The following is a 20,238-nucleotide window of genomic DNA, read 5'->3' on the forward strand; positions in this document are numbered from 1 at the left end:
GGGAGGCATAGAGAGTTGTAGCCCCTGGTCACTATTAAAATAGAAGATTTCTCTCTATTCAAATCTTTGAATATAGCAAAAACAACTATTTTAATGTAAAAGTTTATGTTTGTTATAGGTAAATTTAAAACTAGAACATGATAGAAAAGTAGACTTCTCTGAATTACTTTTCAGATTTCATCAACATGATCTTCAGTCTTCTCTGAGATTTTTAAAAGTGATCCTAGGATTCATTTGATGAGAATAATGAAAGGATTGCTAAAAAAACTCAATAGTATATTGTCATATTCTATCACATTGTTTCTCAAATAACAGAACAGAAGATTTAGGTGATACATCAATGAATATTTTAAAATTCAAAGTTATATATTTATGTTGATGAAAATTAGAAAAATATAATTAGCATATAAAACTCAGTTTTCATAAATAACACTTCCTAGAAAAAGGCTAAAAAATCAAGTCCCTTTATTAAGGAAACATTAAATATGGTAAAAACTACAAAGGAAGCATACAAATGACTGAAGTTTGCAAACCATTGCTCTTTTGGGTTTATTTCAAGTTTATGTGACTGGCTACACTACATTATATCTTGATTAAACATTGCCTATATAATTTAAAAACTGTATATCATAAAACTAACAGGTGAATAATCACAGGTTATTGCCTACAAAATTTCTGGTCATTAAAAAAGTTTTGCCCTGGCCAAGTAGCTCAGTTGGTTAAAGCATTGTCTCAGTAAGCCAAGGTTGTGGGTTCAATCCTAGGTCAGGGCACACACAAGAATCAAGCAATGAATGCATAATGGGTGGAACAGCAAAATCAGTGTTTCTCTCTTTTTCTCCTTCTCTCTCTAAAGTCATCAATACATTTTTTAAAAAGTTTTATATCAGATTTGGAACACAACTCCTAATAAAATCTTGTTTATAAAATAAATTATTTTCACTTTTTATAATCTCTCTTGGGAATATAATATGCTACTAGTTTAAGGTCTAAATCTATTTCCTTTCTATGCATTAGATGTTTGCTAATAAACTTTCCACTATGAATAATTTAATATTGAATTGGATGGAAAGATCAGACGAAACACTTCCTACATTTATATATTCATATGATTTCCCCCCCATGAGTTATATGCTGCTGATTAAGTGAAGGACTGTGGCTTAAAACATTCTCACATTTATTATATTCACATAATTTCTCCCGAGTATGGATTTTCCTATGTTGATTAAGGTGTGCACTCTGGCTAAAGGCTTTCTCACATTCATTACATTTATAGGGCTTCTCTCCTGTATGAGTCCTCTCGTGCTGGTTAAGATGTGTCCTCTGGCTAAAGGCTTTTTCACAAAAACTACATTCATAAGGTTTCTCTCCAGTATGAAGTCTATGATGTTCAGTAAGGGATGTGATTCGGCTAAAGGCTTTGCCACATTGATTACATTTGTAGGGCTTCTCTCCAGTATGAATCCTCAGATGCTGAGTGAAGGATGAATGCTGACGAAAGGCTTTCCCACATTCATTGCATATAAAAGGTTTTTCTCCTGTATGAATTCGCTGATGTTGAATAAGATGTATCCTCTGGCTGAATCTTTTCCCACATTCATCACACTTATAGGGCTTCTCTCCTGTAAGGACTATCTGAGGTTGGGTAAATGATGAATTGTGGCTGAAGGCCTTCCTACATTCACTGGGTCTCTCTTCAGTATGAATATGATTAATATGAAGAACATGCTGATTGAAGATTCTCCCACACTCATTATATTCATAAGTATTGTTTCTTATATAGTTTCCCTGATAGTAAATCAATTCTGAATTATGTTTGGTGTTATTTCCTTGTGTGTCTGAAGTAAGGGGTATTTCAATTGAAGAAATTTGCTGATGCATTCTAAGATTTGAGTTCATTTTATAGTTTTCCTCAAATCCAGTACATTCAAGGCTTCTCTCCTTTGTAATCTTTTTTTGGATGAAAGATATTTGACCTAAATGTTTCTGCTGGTTTTCTTGGTGAAACTCTAACTGGTAATCAAAATCCCAGAGTCCTCCTAGAATGGAGTACCAGAAATCGTCTCCAGTTAGTCTCTCCATTATCATGTCATGGGTTTGATTTTCATCAGAAAAATTTTGGGTTGGAGTTAATTTTTTGACTTCAGGTCTATTTTCCCCATCTAAAAGAAATTCAGAACAAATTAAGAAGTGCACATTGGTAGTTACAAAATAGTCATGGGGATATAAAGTACAGTATAGGGCATATAGTCAATAATATTGTAATAACTATATATGGTGCCAGGTACTAGACTTATTAAAAAATAGTAACTGGGGGTTTATAGTATAATATATATGTCTAATAACATAAAACAAAAGAAATTCAGAATGTACAAATACTCTGCAGCATATTCTGTGTTTTGAAGAAAGTTGTTGAATAATGAATTACCAAATGAAACTGACAATAATGCAATCAAGACAATTGTGGCACTGAAAAGTTTTAAAATGTGGCCACAAAACAAGTAGAAGAATATAAAAAGATGACAAGAGGCAGTGAGCTGGGGGGAAATTTTAAAGCATGTGTGGTGACTGTGAGATGAAGAGATCATCCAGGAGTGTCTGCAGTTGAAAGAAAATGGGAAGGAGAATAAGAAATATTCAAGAAAGGTCTGTGCTCAGAGGTGGGAGATATTAGAGGAAAAATTGTATTTAGAGAAGATAGGTTTCACCTGTGGATTATTCTACTATAATGACAGCTACTTGTTTATTTAAAAAGTATTTCTTCCTATTTTTGATCTTTTGTTAAAACTAATACTTGTTTATAGTAATATATTCAAATAATGTGGAAATACATAAAGTAAGAATTCCACATCTTAGAGACAATCATTGTTAATAGTTTGGATCTATCTTGCCAGATTTTTCCTATGTTCACACAAATATAAATGTAAACCATATTTTGAACAAGCATGACTCATGGATGTGATAAAAACAAAATTTCATTTCAATCTCCACTTTAAAATTTACTTAGTGGGGGAATTATTCCTTTGCTTCTAGATGAAGATTTGGGCAGGTCCCAGGACTTTCCTCCTAATTCTTATGTAGTAAATAAATTCTTATGTAATAAATAGGTACACCTGTTACATTGTCACAAACACAATCTCTCCTCACTAATTAAAATGTTCACTCACGTGTAGTAGTCAAGACTCCAAAATTAATCTCTTTCGCCTCCTCTGGGTCTGTTAGAGTCATATTTCTTCTCTCTCTCTGCCTGCCTCTTCTCCCACTCTACTCTCTTCCTGGTGACCCCTGTCCCAACTCTGCTCTTTCCACGCTTGTCTTTTCTCTGACTCTATTCTCTTTTCTCACTTCACTATTTCCCTGCTTACCTTTTCCTTCACTCACTATTGTTGTTTAGCTCCATTCTCATAAGAGTTGGAGGATAGAAGCTGTGTGGTGGGAGGAGGGATTAGGAGATAGGACAATTTTTGTGTAACTAGGTGGCTTCATATTCTCAGCCTAGCTGATGGTTGAGCAGACTCCCTTTTGGGAACTCCTGTGACTCTTGGGAGGCTCTCTCTCCTGCCATTTCCATTATCTAGATAGATACAGCTCTATACTGAGTTGTCCCTTGGGAGACACCTGAGGGCATAAACCCTGTCAAACAAGATCCAAGATCATGCTGGCTGACTCAAGAAAAACACCCCTGATACCCTGTCCCAAACACTTGTGTAGTAAGTAGTGAACACTGATCCTAACTCAACAGCTTCTCCTGGCTCACCCACCAAAGCTGTTTCATTAGTCAGCAGTTCTTGGGCCTTGGACTGCTTTAGCTTTCTTAAAGGTGAGTCATGCACTAGTCTTGGTCTTCTGACCTCAGGGAATGTACAAGCATACCTCATTTTATTGCACCCCACTTTACTGCACTTCACAGATATTACGATTTTTACAAATTGAAGGTCTGTGGCAACCTTACACTGAGCATGTCTACCAGCATTTTTCCAACATCCTTTGCTCACCTTGTGTTTCTGTGTCACATTTTGGTAATTCTCACCATCTTTCAACCTTCTCCATTATTACTATATTTGGTATGCTGATCTGTGATCACTTTGATGTTACCATTGTAACTGTTTTGGGGTGCCACAAACCATACCTACGTAAGAAGGTGAAACTTAGTCTACAAATGTGCTCTGACTGCTACACTGACTGGCCTTTCCTTCCATCCCTCTTTCTCTCTCCTTGGGCCTCCCTACTCCCTGAGACACATGAATCTTGAAATTAGGCCAGTTAACTCTAAAATGTCATCTAAGTGTTTAAGTGAAGGGAGGAATTGCACATATCTCACTTTAAATCAAAAGCTAGAAAAGATTAAGCTTAGTGAAGAAGGCTTGTTGAAAGATGAGTTGGGGCAAAAGCTAGGCTCCTTGTGCCAGTTAGCTAAGTTGTGAATGCAAAGGAAAAGTTCTTAAAGGAAATGAAAAGTGCCACTCCAAATGAACACATGAATGAGAAAGGGAAACAGCCTTATTGCTGATACCGAGAAAGTTTTAGTGTTTTGGATAGAATATCAAATCAACCACAAGATTCCCTAAACCAAAGCCTAACCCAGAGCAAAGCCTTAACACTCTTCAATTTTACTGAAGGCTAAGAGAGGTGAGGAAACTTCAGGAAAAAAGAATGAAGCTGTCAGAGGTTGGTTTATGAGGTTTAAGAAAAGAGGGCATTTCCATAACATAAAAGTGCAAGGTGAAGCAGCAAGTGCTGACATAGAAGCTGCAGCAAATATCCAGAAGATCTAGCTAAGATAATTAATAAGGGTGACTTCACTAAGCAGATTTTCAGTGTATATGAAACAACCTTTCATTGGAAGAAGATGTCGCCTAGGACTACCATAACTAGAGGAGAAGTTAATGCCTGGCTTCAGATCTTCAAAGGACGGCCTCTCTTGTTAAAGGCTAATGTAGTTGGTGAATTTAACTTGAAGCCAGTGCTCACTTACCATTCCAAAAATTCTAGGGGCCTTAAGAATTATGCTAAATCTCTTTGCTTATGCTCTATAAATAGAACAACAAAACTTGGATGGCAGCGCAGTTGTTTACAATATGGTTTACTGAATATTCTAAACCCACTGAGCCTACTGCTCAGATAAAACGATTCTTTTCAAAATATTACTGCTCATTGACAATACAGCTGGTCACTCAAGTGCTCTCCTGAAAATATACAACGAGATTAATGTTATTTTCATGCGGGCTAACACAGCATCCATTCTGCAGCCCATGGATCAAGGAGTAATTTTAACCTTCAGGTCTTATTATTTACCACATTTTTCAGACTATAAGATGCACCTTTTTTTTTTTTACCATATTTTTTGCTTCAAATTTTTTTTCCTATTTTCCTCCTGTAAAACCTAGGTGTGTCTTATGGTGCAGACCCCAGATGCACCTAGGTTTTAGGGGAGGAGAATAGGGGGAAATTTTTTAAAGCAAAAAGTGTGGTAAAAAAGCATGTCTTATAGTCTGAAAAACATGGTAAGTATATCTTGTAAGGCTATGGTTGTCATACGTGGTGATTCCTCCGATGGATCTGGGCAATGTAGATTGAAAATCTTCTGAAAAGGATTCCCCATTATAGATGCTATTATGAACGTTCATGATTCATGGGAAGAGTTCTAAATATCAACATTAACAGGAGTTTGGACAAAGTTGATTCCAACCCTCGTGGATGATTTTCAGGAGTTCAAGACTGCACTGGAGGAAATAGCTGCAGATGTGGTGAAAAACTGCAAGATAACTAGAGTTAGAAGTAGAGCCTGGACTTCCACCAAGATGGAGGCATAGGTGGAGACGCCGTGCCTTCTCACACAACCAAGTTTACAGTCAACTAAATATTAGCAACAGAAAACACAGCCAGAACACAGAAAATTGAACTTTTGGAAGTCTGATAACAACAAATTCTTCAGCTTGACCGGTAAGAGAGGCGAAACCAGCAGCTGGCAGAGCGGGGTTGCACAAAAAAACTTGGTCAGAAGGACTCAGGCACAAGGAACCCAGGCGCAGGGTTGCAACGGGTGGACCTAGTGAGCGACCCAGCGAGCGACAGCGGGGAACCAGCGAGGGAGCAGGGCCAAGATTTGACGTTGATTGTGCATTCGTGCGCAGATAGACCAGCAAGGGAGTGGGCGGTGAGATGGGACCCAGCAGGCCCCAGCTGCGAGCAGCAGCAGAGGGCGCAGCCATTTCCCTGCTCTGGCCCCACCTCCACATACAGCGTCATAACCCAGCGACCTGAGTAGCCCTGCCCTGGTGAACCACCTAAGGCTCTGCTTCTCACCCAGCAGCGTGAAACAGCAGAGGGGGTGGCCATTTCCCCGCTCTGACCACACCCTCACATACAGCGTCACAACCCAGCGACCTGGGAGTCCAAGGCTCCGCTCCTCATACTTAACTGGTGTGAACAGACCAAAAATGGCTCAAGAAGATCTCAAAGCCCCAGAACTTATAAATCTAAGTGATGAAGAAATAGCAAAACTCTCAGACGCACCGTTTAAAACACTGGTGATCAGGATGCTCACAGATCTGGTTGATTATAGCCACAAATTAGAGAAACATAATGAAGGCAAAACTAATTGAAATGAATGGAATTGCACAGGAAACCAATAGCGATGAAAAGGAAACTGGGACTCAAATCAATGGAGTGGACCAGAAGAAAGCAAATAATGGCCAAACAGAAAAGAGTAAAGAAGCAAGAATTCAAAGAAATGAGGAGAGTCTTAGGAACCTCCAGGACATCTTTAAACGCTCCAACATCCGAATTATAGGGGTACCAGAAGGGGGAAAGGCACAGCCACCAGTGGAAAACTTATTTGAACAAATAATAAAGGAGAATGTCCCCAATCTGGCAAAGGAAATAGACTTCCAGGAAATCCAGGAAGCTCAGACAGTCCCCAAGAAGTTGGACCCAAGAAGGAACACATCAAGGCACATCATAATTATATTAGCCAAGATTAAAATGAAGGAGAGAATCCTAGAAGCAGCAAGAGATAAGGGGACAGTCACCTACAAAGGAGTTCCCATCAGACTGTCAGCGGATTTCTCAAAAGAGACCTTACAGGCAAGAAGAGGCTGGAAAGAAGTATTCCAAGTCATGAAATCCAAAGACCTACAACCAAGATTACTCTATCCAGCAAAACTTTCATTTAGAATGGAAGGACAGATAAAGTGCTTCTCAGATAAGATCAAATTCAAGGAGTTCATCATCACCAAGCCCTTATTATATGAAATGTTAAAGGGACTTATCTAAGAAAAAGAAATTAAAAAAATATGAACAGTGAAAGGACAGCAAACTCACAGTTATTAACAGCCACACCTAAACAAAAGCAAACTAAAAGGACAGCTAGATCCGGAGTGGAAACAAAAAAAATGAAGATCTCAAGGAGGGTTAGCAACAGGGGAATGGGAGGAGGAGAAGGGGGGAGAAGGTACAGAAAATAAGTAGCATAGATGGTAGATAGAAAATAGATGGGGGGCAAGAATAGTATGGGAAATATAGAATCTAAAGAACTTGAGACACATGGTCATAAACTAAAGGTGGGGTAATGGTGGGGATGGGGGGTAGGGTGGAGGGGAATGAAGGGGGGAATAGAACAACTGTAATGGCATAGTCAATAAAAAAATAAGATTAAATTAAAAAAAAAAAGAAGTAGAGCCTGAAGATGTGAGTGAATTGCCCAATCTGATGATAAAACTTTAATGGATGAAGAGTTTCTTCTTACATATAAACAAAGAAAGTGGTTTTTTGAGATGAATCTACTCCTGGTGAAGATGCCGTGAAGATTGTTGAAAGGATAACAAAGGAATTAGAATGTGACATAAACTTTGTTGATACAGCAGTGGTGGAGTTTCAGAGGATCGACTTCAATTTTGGAAGAAGCTCTACTTTGGCTAAAATGCTATCAAAGAGCACTGTGTGCTACAGAGAAATTGTTGGTGAAAGGTACAGTCAATTGGTGTTCACTGTTGTCTTAATTTAAGAAATGGCCACAGCCACCCCTACCTTCAGCAACCACCAGCCTGATCAGTCAACAGCCATCAAAACTGAAGAAAAACCCTCCTTCAGCAAAAGATTATGACTTGCTAAAATTCCAGATGATGGTTAGCATTTTTGAGCAATTAAGTATTTTTAAATTTAGTACATACATTATTTTTTAGACAATGCTTTGCATACTTAATAGACTGCAGTACAGTGTAAACATAACTTTCATGTGCACTGGGAAATCACAAATTTCCTGAGACTTGCTTTACTGGGGTGCTCTGGGGCTGAGCCTGCAAGGACGCGGAGGGATGCCTGAACACCAAAGCTCTAGGCATGGTGCGCTTGCGCAGTGTCCTCAATAGGTCACTCGACAGGAGAAGAGGGCACCAACAATAGTTATGCCAGGAACTGTTCTGGAAAAATAATGTAGGAATTATACCATAATACTGTTTTATATTTTGCTTTTTTATATCACTGCACATGAGGAATACATTTCCATGTCAACAAATACATTTCCATATAATTTTTGAGGCACTGTAAAATATCTAATTTTATAGATGTACTATTCCAATGTATTTTTTAAAGATTTTTATTTTATTTTTCAGAGAGGGAAAGGGAGGGAGAAAGAGAGGGAAACATCAGTGTGTGGTTGCCTCTTGCACACCCCCTACTGGGGACCTGGCCTGCAACCCAGGCATGTGCTCTGGCTGGGAATCGAACCAGCTACTCTTTGGTTCACAGGCCGGTGCTCAATCCACTGAGCAACACCAGCCAGGACATCAGTGTATTTTTAATCAATTCCCACTTAGGTTATATTGAACTTACTGTTATTAAAAACACCACAGCAGAATAGCTTGCTGACTGAACGTGAAGTAAAAAAGAAAAAAGTCCAAGTCAAAAAATTGTGAAAAACAGATCAATATGCTCAAAGATGTAGAAAAAGATAAACAGAAATTACTATGGTCTAAAAATTACTAAAAATAAGTGATTTAGAAAATTCATTTTAAACCAATTTATCACTTGAACCAAATTATCAACTGGACCACTCTCTTTTGGTAAAAGCTTTTATCTACCCAGGAACTTTGGCTCTAAAATGTTTGGAATGGTTGGCTGGCTCTGAAGACTGACTACCCTGTTCTCTTAGCACCAGTACCTGTAGGCTGCAGAGCTAGCTCCTGGAGCTGCTGGTAAGTATGGTGCTCTAGGCTCCTCCTGCCTTGGAGCAGACGTCAGGGCACCCATTCCCTAAGGCTTAGCCTCCAGAACATTTGTTTGTCCCTGGAAACATGGCAGCCTGACCAACATGCTCATGCTGCTTTTTTTATTTCATTCTTTTGGGGGCTTGCCTCTTTGAGGAAAAAGGAAAAACTCCCTTTTTAAAATTATGATAATCTGCTAGTCTTTCTATGTATGTATTAACATATTCATGTATTTTACAAAAACAAATTTATTTGCCAAGCAGATTTTTCCATTGACATCATACCTGAAATATTGTCCATGTCCTTAGATATTCTTTCCAACTTAGCATTTCAGGTGCACAGCATACTGGTTAGGCATTTATGTAATGTCTGAAGTGAAAACTCCTACTGCTGGTTACAGACTTGCCACCTGCTGACCCAGGAGGACTGACTGTGCAGGCGTTGCTCCCCTGCCGTGAGCCCCCTGAAGACACATCAGATCTTCAGGCACAGGCTGCCTATTTACATTCTGGTTGGATGCCAGGGGACAGGGACTAGACTCCAGACTGAGACAATGATTATCTTGGGCTTCAAAGGAGTTTTGAAGAACAAACTCTAGTCCATTTGCCCAGGTTCTCACCTAACCTAAGCCCTCATGTAGTAGACATGTCTGCAACTGCCCTTAAAGGAGGGTAGGCACTGATCACGCCACATATATGGGAGCATGTGGAGATGCTGTTCAAATACTTCCCCCATTTCTATTTAGCTTTTTGCTTTATTACTCTGTACCATGCAGACTTTGGGATTTGTGTGTATTGAATGTATAAATCTTTTTTAATGGCTTCTAAATTTTGAATCACAGTCAGAAAAGACTTCCTCATTTTAAGTTTACAAAAGATTTCTCTTGTGTTTTCTTCCAGGTCTCCTATGGTTTCACGTTTATAGTTAAAGTCTCTGACACCTTTGGAATTTATCTTGGTTTAAGGGGTAAGCTATGGGTACAATTTTATCTCTTTCCAGATGGCTACCCACTATTTATTAAAAGGTCTACTGGTCTGAATGAATATTTCTTCTTTGACTCCTTGGTTGTTGTACTTCCATACAATTCGATTTCCTGTCAGTTCTGGTTGTTTTTTGTTTTTAAATTTGCTATTGTCCTTTTGGTTGTGCAAGGAGGCACAGTTTGTGTACCTATGCCTCTATGTTGGCTAGAAGTCCTGAGTATTTTTGAGTTTTGCTTTTTTTTTTTATGTGAACTTTAGAATGAACTTATCCAGATCCTCCCAAAACCTTGTAGGTTCTTTTTATGAAGTTACATTACACGTAAAGTAGAGCCACTGACATCTTGGTGTGTCCGACTAGTTCATTTATGTGTCTGTCAGAAATGTCTTAAGGTTTTCCTCAAGTGTATTGAACACTTTTTTTATTGTTGTTCAAGTACAATTGTCTCCATTTTCTACCCCCAACTCCTCACCACCACAGCCATCCACACTCCCCACCCTTCATCCTACCCTCTTTGGTTTTTGTCCATGTGTCCTTTATACACATTCCTGAAAACCCTTCCCCTTTTCTCCCCATTCCCCCCTCCCACCTCCCCTCTGGTTACTGTCAGTTCGTTCTTAATTTCAATGTCTCTGGTTATATTTTGCTTGTTTGTTTGTTTTGTTAATTAGGTTCCGCTTATAGGTGAGATTATATGGTTATTTGTCTTTTTTTTAAAATAAATTTATTTATTTATTTTTGAATTGATTATGCTGTTACAGTTGTTCTATTCCCCCCTTCATTCCCCTCCACCCTGCCCCCCCAACCCCACCATTACCCCTCTTTAGTTTATGTCCATGTGTCTCAAGTCCTTTAGGTTCTATATTTCCCATGCTATTCTTGCCCCCCCATCTATTTTCTATCTACTGTCTATGCTACTTGTTTTCTGTACCTTCTCCCCCCCGTCTCCTCCTCCCACTCCCCTGTTGCTAACCCTCCTTGAGATCTTCATTTCTATGTTTCCACTCCTGATCTAGCTGTCCTTTTAGTTTGCTTTCGTTTTAGGTGTGGTTGTTAATAACTGTGAGTTTGTTGTCCTTTCACTGTTCATGTTTCTTTAACTTCTTTTTCTTAGATAAGTCCCTTTAACATTTCATATAATAAGGGCTTGGTGATGATGAACTCCTTGAATTTGGTCTTATCTGAGAAGCACCTTATCTGTCCTTCCGTTCTAAATGAAAGTTTTGCTGGGTAGAGCAATCTTGGTTGTAGGTCTTTAGATTTCATGACTTGGAATATTTCTTTCCAGCCCCTTCTTGCCTGTAAGGTCTCTTTTGAGAAATCTGCTGACAGCCTGATGGGGACTCCTTTGTAGGTGATTGTCCCCTTACCTCTTGCTGCTTCCAGGATTCTTTCCTTCATTTTAATTTTGGCTAATGTAATTATGATATGCCTTGGTGTGTTTCTTCTTGAGTCCAACTTTTTGGTACTCTCTGGGCTTCTTGGATTTCTTGGAAGTCTATTTCCTTTGCCAGATTGGGGAAATTTTCTTTTATTATTTGTTCAAATAGTTTTTCCACTGGTGGTTGTGTCTTTCCCCCTTCTGGTACCCCTATAATTCAGATATTGGAGCGTTTATAGATGTCCTGGAGGTTCCTAAGCTTCTCCTCATTTTTCTGAATTCTTATTTCTTCATTCCTTTCTGTTTGATGATTTTTTTCTTCTTCCTTCTGGTCCACTCCATTGATTTGAGTCCCAGTTTTTTTTTCATCTCTATGGTTTTCCTGTGGAATTCCATTCATTTCCCTTAATTTAGCCTTCATATGTTTCTCTAATTTGTGGCTATAGTCCACCAGATCTGTGAGGAAGCTGATGACCAGTGTTTTAAACTGTGCGTCTGAGAGATTTGCTATTTCTTCGTCACTTAGATTTATCTCTGGGGCTTTGAGGTCTTCCTGCGACATTTTTGGTCTGTTCTGGCCCTTTAAGTGGGAGGAGCGGCGCCTTGGATTCCCCGGTCGCTGGGTTGTGACGCTGTATGTGGGGGCGTGGTCAGAGCGGGAAATGGCGCCGCCGGTCCAAGCGTTCACTCCCTCACCGGCGTGCAACCAGGCAACCACAGTCAACTCGCTGCCACCGCCTCCCCACTGACTCCTCCGTAGTCGCTCACCCAATGGGCCGCTCAGTCGCTCACTAGGTCCAATCCTGGGTTTGGAACCCGTGCGTCTGGATTCCGCGCCCGGGTCGATTGAGCCCTCCTTTGTAACTCCTCACCCGACGCCGGTTTCGCCCCTTACCGGTGGGGCCGAAGAATTTGTTGTTAGCGGACTTCCGAAAAGTTCAGTTTTCCATGTTCTGGTTGTGTTTTCTGATGCTAATATTTAGTTGTCCCTAAACTTGGTTGTGTGAGGAGGCACGGCACATCCACCTTAAACCTCCATCTTGGCGGAAGTCCTTGGTTATTTGTCTTTCACCACCTGGTTTATTTCACTTAGCATAATGCACTCCAGAATCTCCAGAATACTATGCAGCAGAAAGAAGGAGTTCCTACTCTTTGCGACAGCGTGGATGTATTGCACATTTCTTGTTGAACGTTTATTTCTAGATGTTTTATCTTTTTAATTCTTATTGAATGAGACTCTTCTTTTCCATCTTATTTTTCTAACTGGTAGTTGTTTGTGCACCTGTCTTCACTCTTCTTCAACAATCTACTTACCTGGCTCCACAGTTATACTCTAACTTTACTCCATTTAATAAATCTCAAACTCAATGTCACACCTTCCTGCCCAGTGAGTAGACTCATGCCCTATTCACATTCTACTTGCTTTCTGACCTCATCTAGACCTACATTTCTTTGGCTCTTTCGTTGTCTTTCAGTTTTCAGTCCTCTTCAGACCTTATTTTACTCCTTGTCACTTCTTGGATTCTAAGTCAAACCACTTGAATTAACTAACTCGATTTCACAGTTTTCCTCCTTTAGTTCCACTAGTCAAACGTGCCCTCAACTTAGGCTCTACAAACCTATTCCAGTGATGAATATAACAGGAGAAATGGCATACACATGGAAATTAGAAACCACATATATATAGGAAAAAACTCATTGGGATCCCTGAAGCTGCTCAGTAATCCCTTTACTATTCTTTGATCAGCTTCCATTGACCTCTATGAGCTACAGCAAGTGCTCAAGATCTTGCCTTGGCCTACAAATTCCTTTACATTCAACAGAAGACCTTGTCTCCCACTTCACCAAGGAAATAAAAATCACCATGTGTGAACTCCCCAAGTTTGCCACAAACAAACTTATTTCTGTACAAAATCACCCTAATCTTTTTATCCCAGTCCCATGTCTTCTAGAACTGTGATCCATCTTTCGTACCTATTTCTCCTTATCCTTTCTACTGACTCCTTCCCTTCAGCATTATAAACAAGCTAAAATCATTCCTGCTTAGAACAATCTTCTTTTGACACTACCTTCTTATTCCAGCAAATATCCTCTTTATCGTCCTCCTTTCTTGTTCTAGCTTCTTATGAGAGAACTGTACACATACTAGCTCTGCATTTTTTTTACCTCTGTTCATTTGACAATGTACAAATTGATTGTTCTTCTAATCAGTCCTGTTATTTCTCTTGTTAATATAATTATTAACCTCTTCATTGATAAATCCTCCAGACATTTTCTAGGTCTCATCTTAGCTAGGAAGAGATTTCTAGATAAATACATATCAGCAGATGTCAACAACAATGAGGCAGGTAATATCCCAGAAAACACATCAGAATTAGGTCTTAAAAGCCAGATCATTCTATGTGTCCTTTGATTAACAGAAATGTTTTCCACATTCTCATCAGAAGGACCACTGATTATGTCTCACAGGATAATGCAAAAGCACAAGTAGCTTCCTTGGAGGAGACTGCTAATGCCTGTCCCTGACGAGGATGGGGAAAAAATCAGTTGTTCAAGCTGAGCTATGAACCAAGAGCTTTGGGTATCCACATATACATGCATAAGGGAATCTTCTGACCTTAGCAATTACTTTCTCTAGTTGAGGGTCATCTGTGGGTAGGGCCATAATGGGAGACAGTGTGGACCCTACATATGGCAGCATATGTACCCCTTGGATAGAACAGCTCTGACTTCTGCTGTAGGTGCCTACCCTGACAATTTACCTGAAAGGGGAGTTTTCATTTCTTTTCTTTAGTTTCCTACTTGCTGGGATTCAGGGTGTGGAGGTTCATAGAAATAATGTCACCCACTGTTGTCAAGGAAAGTGCTAGAGGTTCCTGACAAAATGTTTTTTATTATTAGCCACTACCCATGGAATGCCAGCACTGGTCAGGCCCAAGTTCACATTCAAAGAGGCTGAATTAGGAATAAAGTTTCCTGCCTAAAATAATCTAGAGCACTAAAAGCAAGAAGGACAGCCAAGTCCAAGTCAAAATGAAAAAGCAGAAGTTTGAACAAAACAAAACCAAGTCCAAATGATGAAGCAAAGTGCCACGACAAAGAATCAGAGTGGGAAATTAGATGGAGATGGGGCAGGTTAAGCATGGCTTAATCAACCAGAGTGCAATATAGTATATAAGTAGCAGTCAACTATTTGCTGATATAACCCAGGCAGAGCATTGTAGGTGTTATGCTAACAACAGGGAACTATGGAGGGTTTCTTTTGGTCAAGAAGTCTCATATTTAGTGAAATGTTTTAAAGGAGAGAGTATAAAGTCAACAGACCCAGGTTCTGAAATACAGTACTTAATTAAATAATAGCATGACATTCATAAATAAAAATATAATCTAAAATCTGGAAAGAGAATGTGGGTGAAATACTTAGACTAGAAATGGGGGAAACTGACATAGAAGGCTACTTAAAAGCATTGTACTATGGAATGGAACACTAAGTCCATAGAAATACACACCTTTAGAAGACTAAGGAGGGAGAGAAGGTAGTACAGGAGCAGGTAAAGATACAGGAGAAAAGCTGAAAGAGGCAAGGACAGTGTGTATCATAAGCCAGGGTAGAAGAAAATTTCAAGAAAGTAAAGTCAACACAGTCAAGTACAAGTTCATAGGAGACAATGACTATGGTTTTTTAGCCACTGGATATGACTGGAAGAAAGTCAGTGGTAGCATCCAAGAAAACAATTTTAGTACCAAGTAAATTATAGCACAAAGGTGAGCATGTGAATAAAAACCAAGACTATGGCTTTCGGACAAGTTTAAATAACTTGATAATGAAAGGAAAGAGAAAAAATGAAAGTAGGTAAAAATGACAGAGGATTTTTGATATGGAAAAAAAGACTTAAAGAATACAAAGAGAGAATGTGTGAATAAAAAATAGAAAGTGCTATGTGGAGATCTGCAACATCAATATATTTATGGACATCAGACTAATACCTTCAAAATAACTTTTGTGTTGTGTAAATTTTAGGGTAATAAGTATATATTACTTGTTTAATCAGAAAAGTAAGAATGCCACTTTCTCTTTGGGAAAAAGTCAAATATGGAACTGATTTTTAAAAAGTCTTCAGTCTTCTTTAAATCCCAGAGAGAGATTAGGAATACACCCAGTTGGGTATTTCAGAAGTGACTGTTTCCCTTCACCCAGTAGCAAATACTAAAGTGCTTGCTTCTCACCTGGATGAGTGTCCGGTGGGCCGTCTCTTTCTATCATCCACTGCTCTTCTTCCTCCAATTGAGTGATCACCTCTGGCTTATGAAGTTGATGCCCTATTCATGGGAAAAATGTATCTCAGAAGTTTATACTAGAAACAAAAAAATTTCTCTCAGAACTCATTTCCAAACATTTTTAGTCTTTTTTTTCCACGACCAACCTAAGTTATTTATTTAAGCCATCTTCTGCCGTAGGCAAAAAGACAGATAATTAGTATACAGTAGTCATCATCTGGTATTAGGAAAGAAGGTCAGCTTGAGTCCCATACACTTTTCTGATCTGTGTGCAGAGTAATGGTTCAAATCCCGGTCTATTTCGCTCTATCCCATCCATGAAGGGAATCACCCCTCTGTCCAGCATATCAATGCTATAGAAGCTCCAGGCCAGTTAGTCACACAGTAGCCATCCTGGTTATCAGATGGACTGTCTTAGTAACCAAATGCAACACTTATTTTATATTATAATGACCCTAAAACACAAGAGTAGTGATGCTGGCAATTCAGATATGCCAAATAGGAGGCATAAAATGCTTCCTTAAGTAAAAAGGTCAAAGTTCTCAACTTAATAAGGAGAGAAAAAATTATATGCTGAGGTTGTTTAGATCTATGGTAAGAACGCATCTATCCATGAAATTGTGAAGAAAAAAGAAGTTCGTGCTAGTTTTGCTATTGTACCTCAAACCATAAAAAATTAGGGCTGGAGTTTGTGGTAAGTGCATAGTTAAGATGGAAAAGACATTAAATTTTATCACAGGTACGTATGAAGAGGAAAAAGCATAGTATATATATTATATTACTAATATAATATAATATAATATAATATAATATAATATAATATAATATAATATAAATATTAGTACTGAACTAATATATATTTATATATTAGTTCTATATATAGAACTATATATTTTTTATGGTTTTTATAATTTTTTATGGTTTGAGGTACAATAGCAAAACTATATATATATATTAGTTCTAGCAAAACTATATATACAATAGCAAAACTATATATATATATATATATATATATATATATATATATATATATATATATATATATATATATTAGTTCAGTACTACCCATGGTTTCAGGCACCCCCTGCAAATAAGGGGGGACTACTACAGGCTCATCAGAATGATTTCCAGTTTTAGAAGGACACAACCACACATACCAAGTGCAACCAGATTCCTGTAGTTTTCCAGCATCACATCTCGGTAAAGGTTCTTCTGAGCAGGGTGCAGCCAGTCCCACTCCTCTCTGGTGAAGTCCACGGCCACATCCTGGAATGTCAGTGACTCCTGAAACATCAATTCCATGCCTGCTCAGTCAGAGAATTTTTTTTAAAAACTGGAACCCTTAGGGGAAGGGGCAAAGGTACAGCAGTAGACAAAGGTTAGGATGTCTAAGCAGCTGTTGTGCTGAGAGTCTTCAGGGCTCTCAGTAATTAGGTAAAATAAAAAAAGGAGGGAAGGAAAAAGTGGGAGAAACTCATCAGCCAGGGCTAGGTTAAAATTTTTGAAACAACAATCAATGCCTGTCTTGCTAACATCTTTCAAGACATATATAAAAACATGCATGAAATAATGCTTGCTTTTAAGCTTTTTATAATCTGTTGTACAGAAAAGAATCTCATATAATCCAAACAATTAAAAAACAATAATGGGAAATTCATGCTATGTGATTTCAGAAATGATAGAATTCAGGATATACTGAAACAGTGAAAGGTATCAAGTTGGTGTATCTTGTGCGGTCCTTAAAAAATTTCAAGCTTTGGACAGAAGAGGAGAGAGGATATTTCAGTGGGTTGTACCCAATAAATTCAATTTAAAATAGAAACAAAATGAAAGCAACCAGGGCAAACAGGTTAACAGTAGAAGGTACATGACACATGTTGAGATCAGTAACAGGAACTGCCGTGAAACAGGTAAGAACATAAAATAAGGGAGACTGCTATATTTCCTCCATTATCAATGCTCCTTAAAGAACCCCTTTGCTCTAAGAGATGCAGACTTACAGACATAGACGCACACCAATATATACACCCCCTTCTCCACCTTTACTACCTAACACCACCCCCCGCTGTCCAACCCACTTCATGGGTACAGTAACTCTTCAGTTCTTCAGAATGAGTACAACGTGGTGTTCTACGTAAGTACTCTTTCCCACAAGTTAAGGTTCAATATTTGAGTACAATATTGACATTTCATTTAAATTAATTTTCATGCTTTGATAACATATCTTTCTAAAATATATTATAATTCAGTGATGTGGACAATTTAGAGATGAGTCACCAAGGCTGGAAGAAATTAATTTATCCAAGGACATATAGCTAGTAAATGGCAGAACAGAATTTCATCTCAGATCTTATTCTAAAGCCTATGCTTTTTCCATCACACCACAGAGATGTCCTCTCTACTTCTGTAATATCTTCCCTTCTGTGATTTTTATTTCTAATTTCCATTCAATTTTCCCCATGCTTCTTAAGCACAAGGGTGAGAAAAATTATGAGTTACAGTTTACATTCTTTAATATCCACATATGTAATTCTTTTTGGCTGGCTTAATCAGTACTTGCCTATAGTTTCTCCTTCCTTCTATTCTTTCTAATGATCTTGCATTTGTTCCCTGTTTCTTCTGTTCTTTCTTCTTTATTTTCATATCCTTATTCGAATTCTATTTTAAGGTAGATAATATATTAATATGGTGTAGAAACAAAAACATATTAAAAAGATTTAGTAAAAGATGTCTTTCTCAGGCTTCTTTCGTCTCTGTCCAGCTCCTACAACCAATGGATAATCACTACTTAAAGTTTTTGTATTTTTCCAGGATTATTCTTTGTGCAAATATGAATATGAATTATTACCTGTCACTTTTTATTTTTATCTTAAAGTTAACATTTCATACACTACTTTAAAACATGATTTTATTTATTTATTTTTAGAGAAAGGGAGGAGAAAGACAGGGAGAGAAACATTAATGTGTGGTTGCCTCTCATGTACCCTCAACTAGGGACCTGGTCCACAACCCAGACATGTGCCCTGACTGGGAATTAAACCAGCAACCTTTTGGTTTGCAGGCCAGTGCTCAGTCCAGTGAGCCACAACAGCCAAGGCTATACACTGTTTTTTAACTTAACAATTAATACTGGAAATTTTTCCATCTCAGCTTATTAGGACAGAGAGAGCTACTTCATTATTATTTTTTAAACATAAAAAATTTGGATGTAATTTCAGACTTCAAGAACAGTTGTAAAAACTGTACTTGAACAACAATTAAATAAAAATAAAAAGAACAGTTGCAAGAATAATGAAAGAAATTCTTCCCTCCCCGCTCCCTTATTCTCTCTTTCTGTAACTTTTCTGGACCATTTAACAGTAAGTTGCAGACATGATACCCCTTTATAACTAAAAAATTTGGTATTTATTTCTGAAAAAACATGGAATTGTCATATAATAACAGTACAAAATAAAAATCAGAAAATTAACACTGGTACAGTAAGACTGTCAAAACTATACAATTATTCAAATTCCACTAAATGTTTTGATAATGTCTTTTATACAGAAGAAAATTCAAGGTCATACACTCCATTTGGTAGTCTTGTATCTTTTGTCTTCTTTAATCTGTAACAGTTTCTGTGCCTTTCTTTGTATTTCCCAACACTGAGATTTTGAAAAGTGCAGGCCTGTTATCTTGAGAATAAACCTCAGTTTGGGCTTGTCTAATGTCTCCTTCTGAACAGATTCACACTATGCACTTCTAGCAGGAAGAGTATGCAAGGGGACACTGGGTTCTCAATGAATCATATAGGAGGCACACATTGTTTACTAGTTCCATTACTGGCAATGTTAACTTTGATAATTTGGTTAAGGTGGTTATCTATTAGTAATTTCCACTAGAAAATTACTACTTCCTCCTGTAAGTAATAAGTATCTTGGATAGAAGATACTTTGAGACTCTGTAAATATTTGGCTCCTCCTCAAACTTTCATCCATTAGTTTCAGCATTCACTGATAATTCTTGTTTGAATCAATGGTAATTATGATGGCTGTTAAATGATGATTAGTTCAATTTCCATTATTCTTTGTATAGTTTTAGTTGGCTTTCTACTGTCCTGAAGACATTTGTTTCTCATTAATTCATTAATTTATATCAGATGGATTTATATACTTTTTTATTCAACAAATTATAAACATTTATTATCACTATTTCTTTTAATGCTCGGATTATCCTAGGTTTAGCCAATAGGAGCCCCTTAAAACTTACTCCTGTGTCCTTTTGACATGTCCCTATCATTTTTAGCATTTCTTTTACTTTTTGAGAGAGAAAAAATGTTCTTTAAAAGTTCATCCTAGGATTTCCGCCAAGATGAAGGTGTAGGTGAAAATACTTTGCTTCCTTGCACAACCA

The 20,238-nt window shown here is 38.0% G+C and overlaps 1 protein-coding gene across 1 annotated transcript in view; it reads right to left on the reverse strand.

Annotated features, from left to right (window-relative positions):
• Positions 1–1,104: 1,104 nt before the first annotated feature.
• The window catches only part of ZNF713 (zinc finger protein 713), a 49,361-nt gene continuing 30,227 nt past the window's right edge, over positions 1,105–20,238 (reverse strand). Inside the window, exons 6-8 of the mRNA XM_053672132.1 lie at positions 17,004–17,130; positions 15,796–15,888; positions 1,105–2,162 (exon numbers count right to left, since the gene is read on the reverse strand). Coding sequence (XP_053528107.1) covers positions 1,105–2,162; positions 15,796–15,888; positions 17,004–17,130 — 1,278 coding nt within the window. The remainder of the gene's footprint in view (positions 2,163–15,795; positions 15,889–17,003; positions 17,131–20,238) is intronic.

This window comes from Artibeus jamaicensis, unplaced genomic scaffold (assembly GCF_021234435.1).
Source record: "Artibeus jamaicensis isolate MK-2021 breed Jamaican fruit bat unplaced genomic scaffold, CSHL_Jam_final contig_729, whole genome shotgun sequence".
Lineage (NCBI taxonomy): Eukaryota > Metazoa > Chordata > Mammalia > Chiroptera > Phyllostomidae > Artibeus > Artibeus jamaicensis.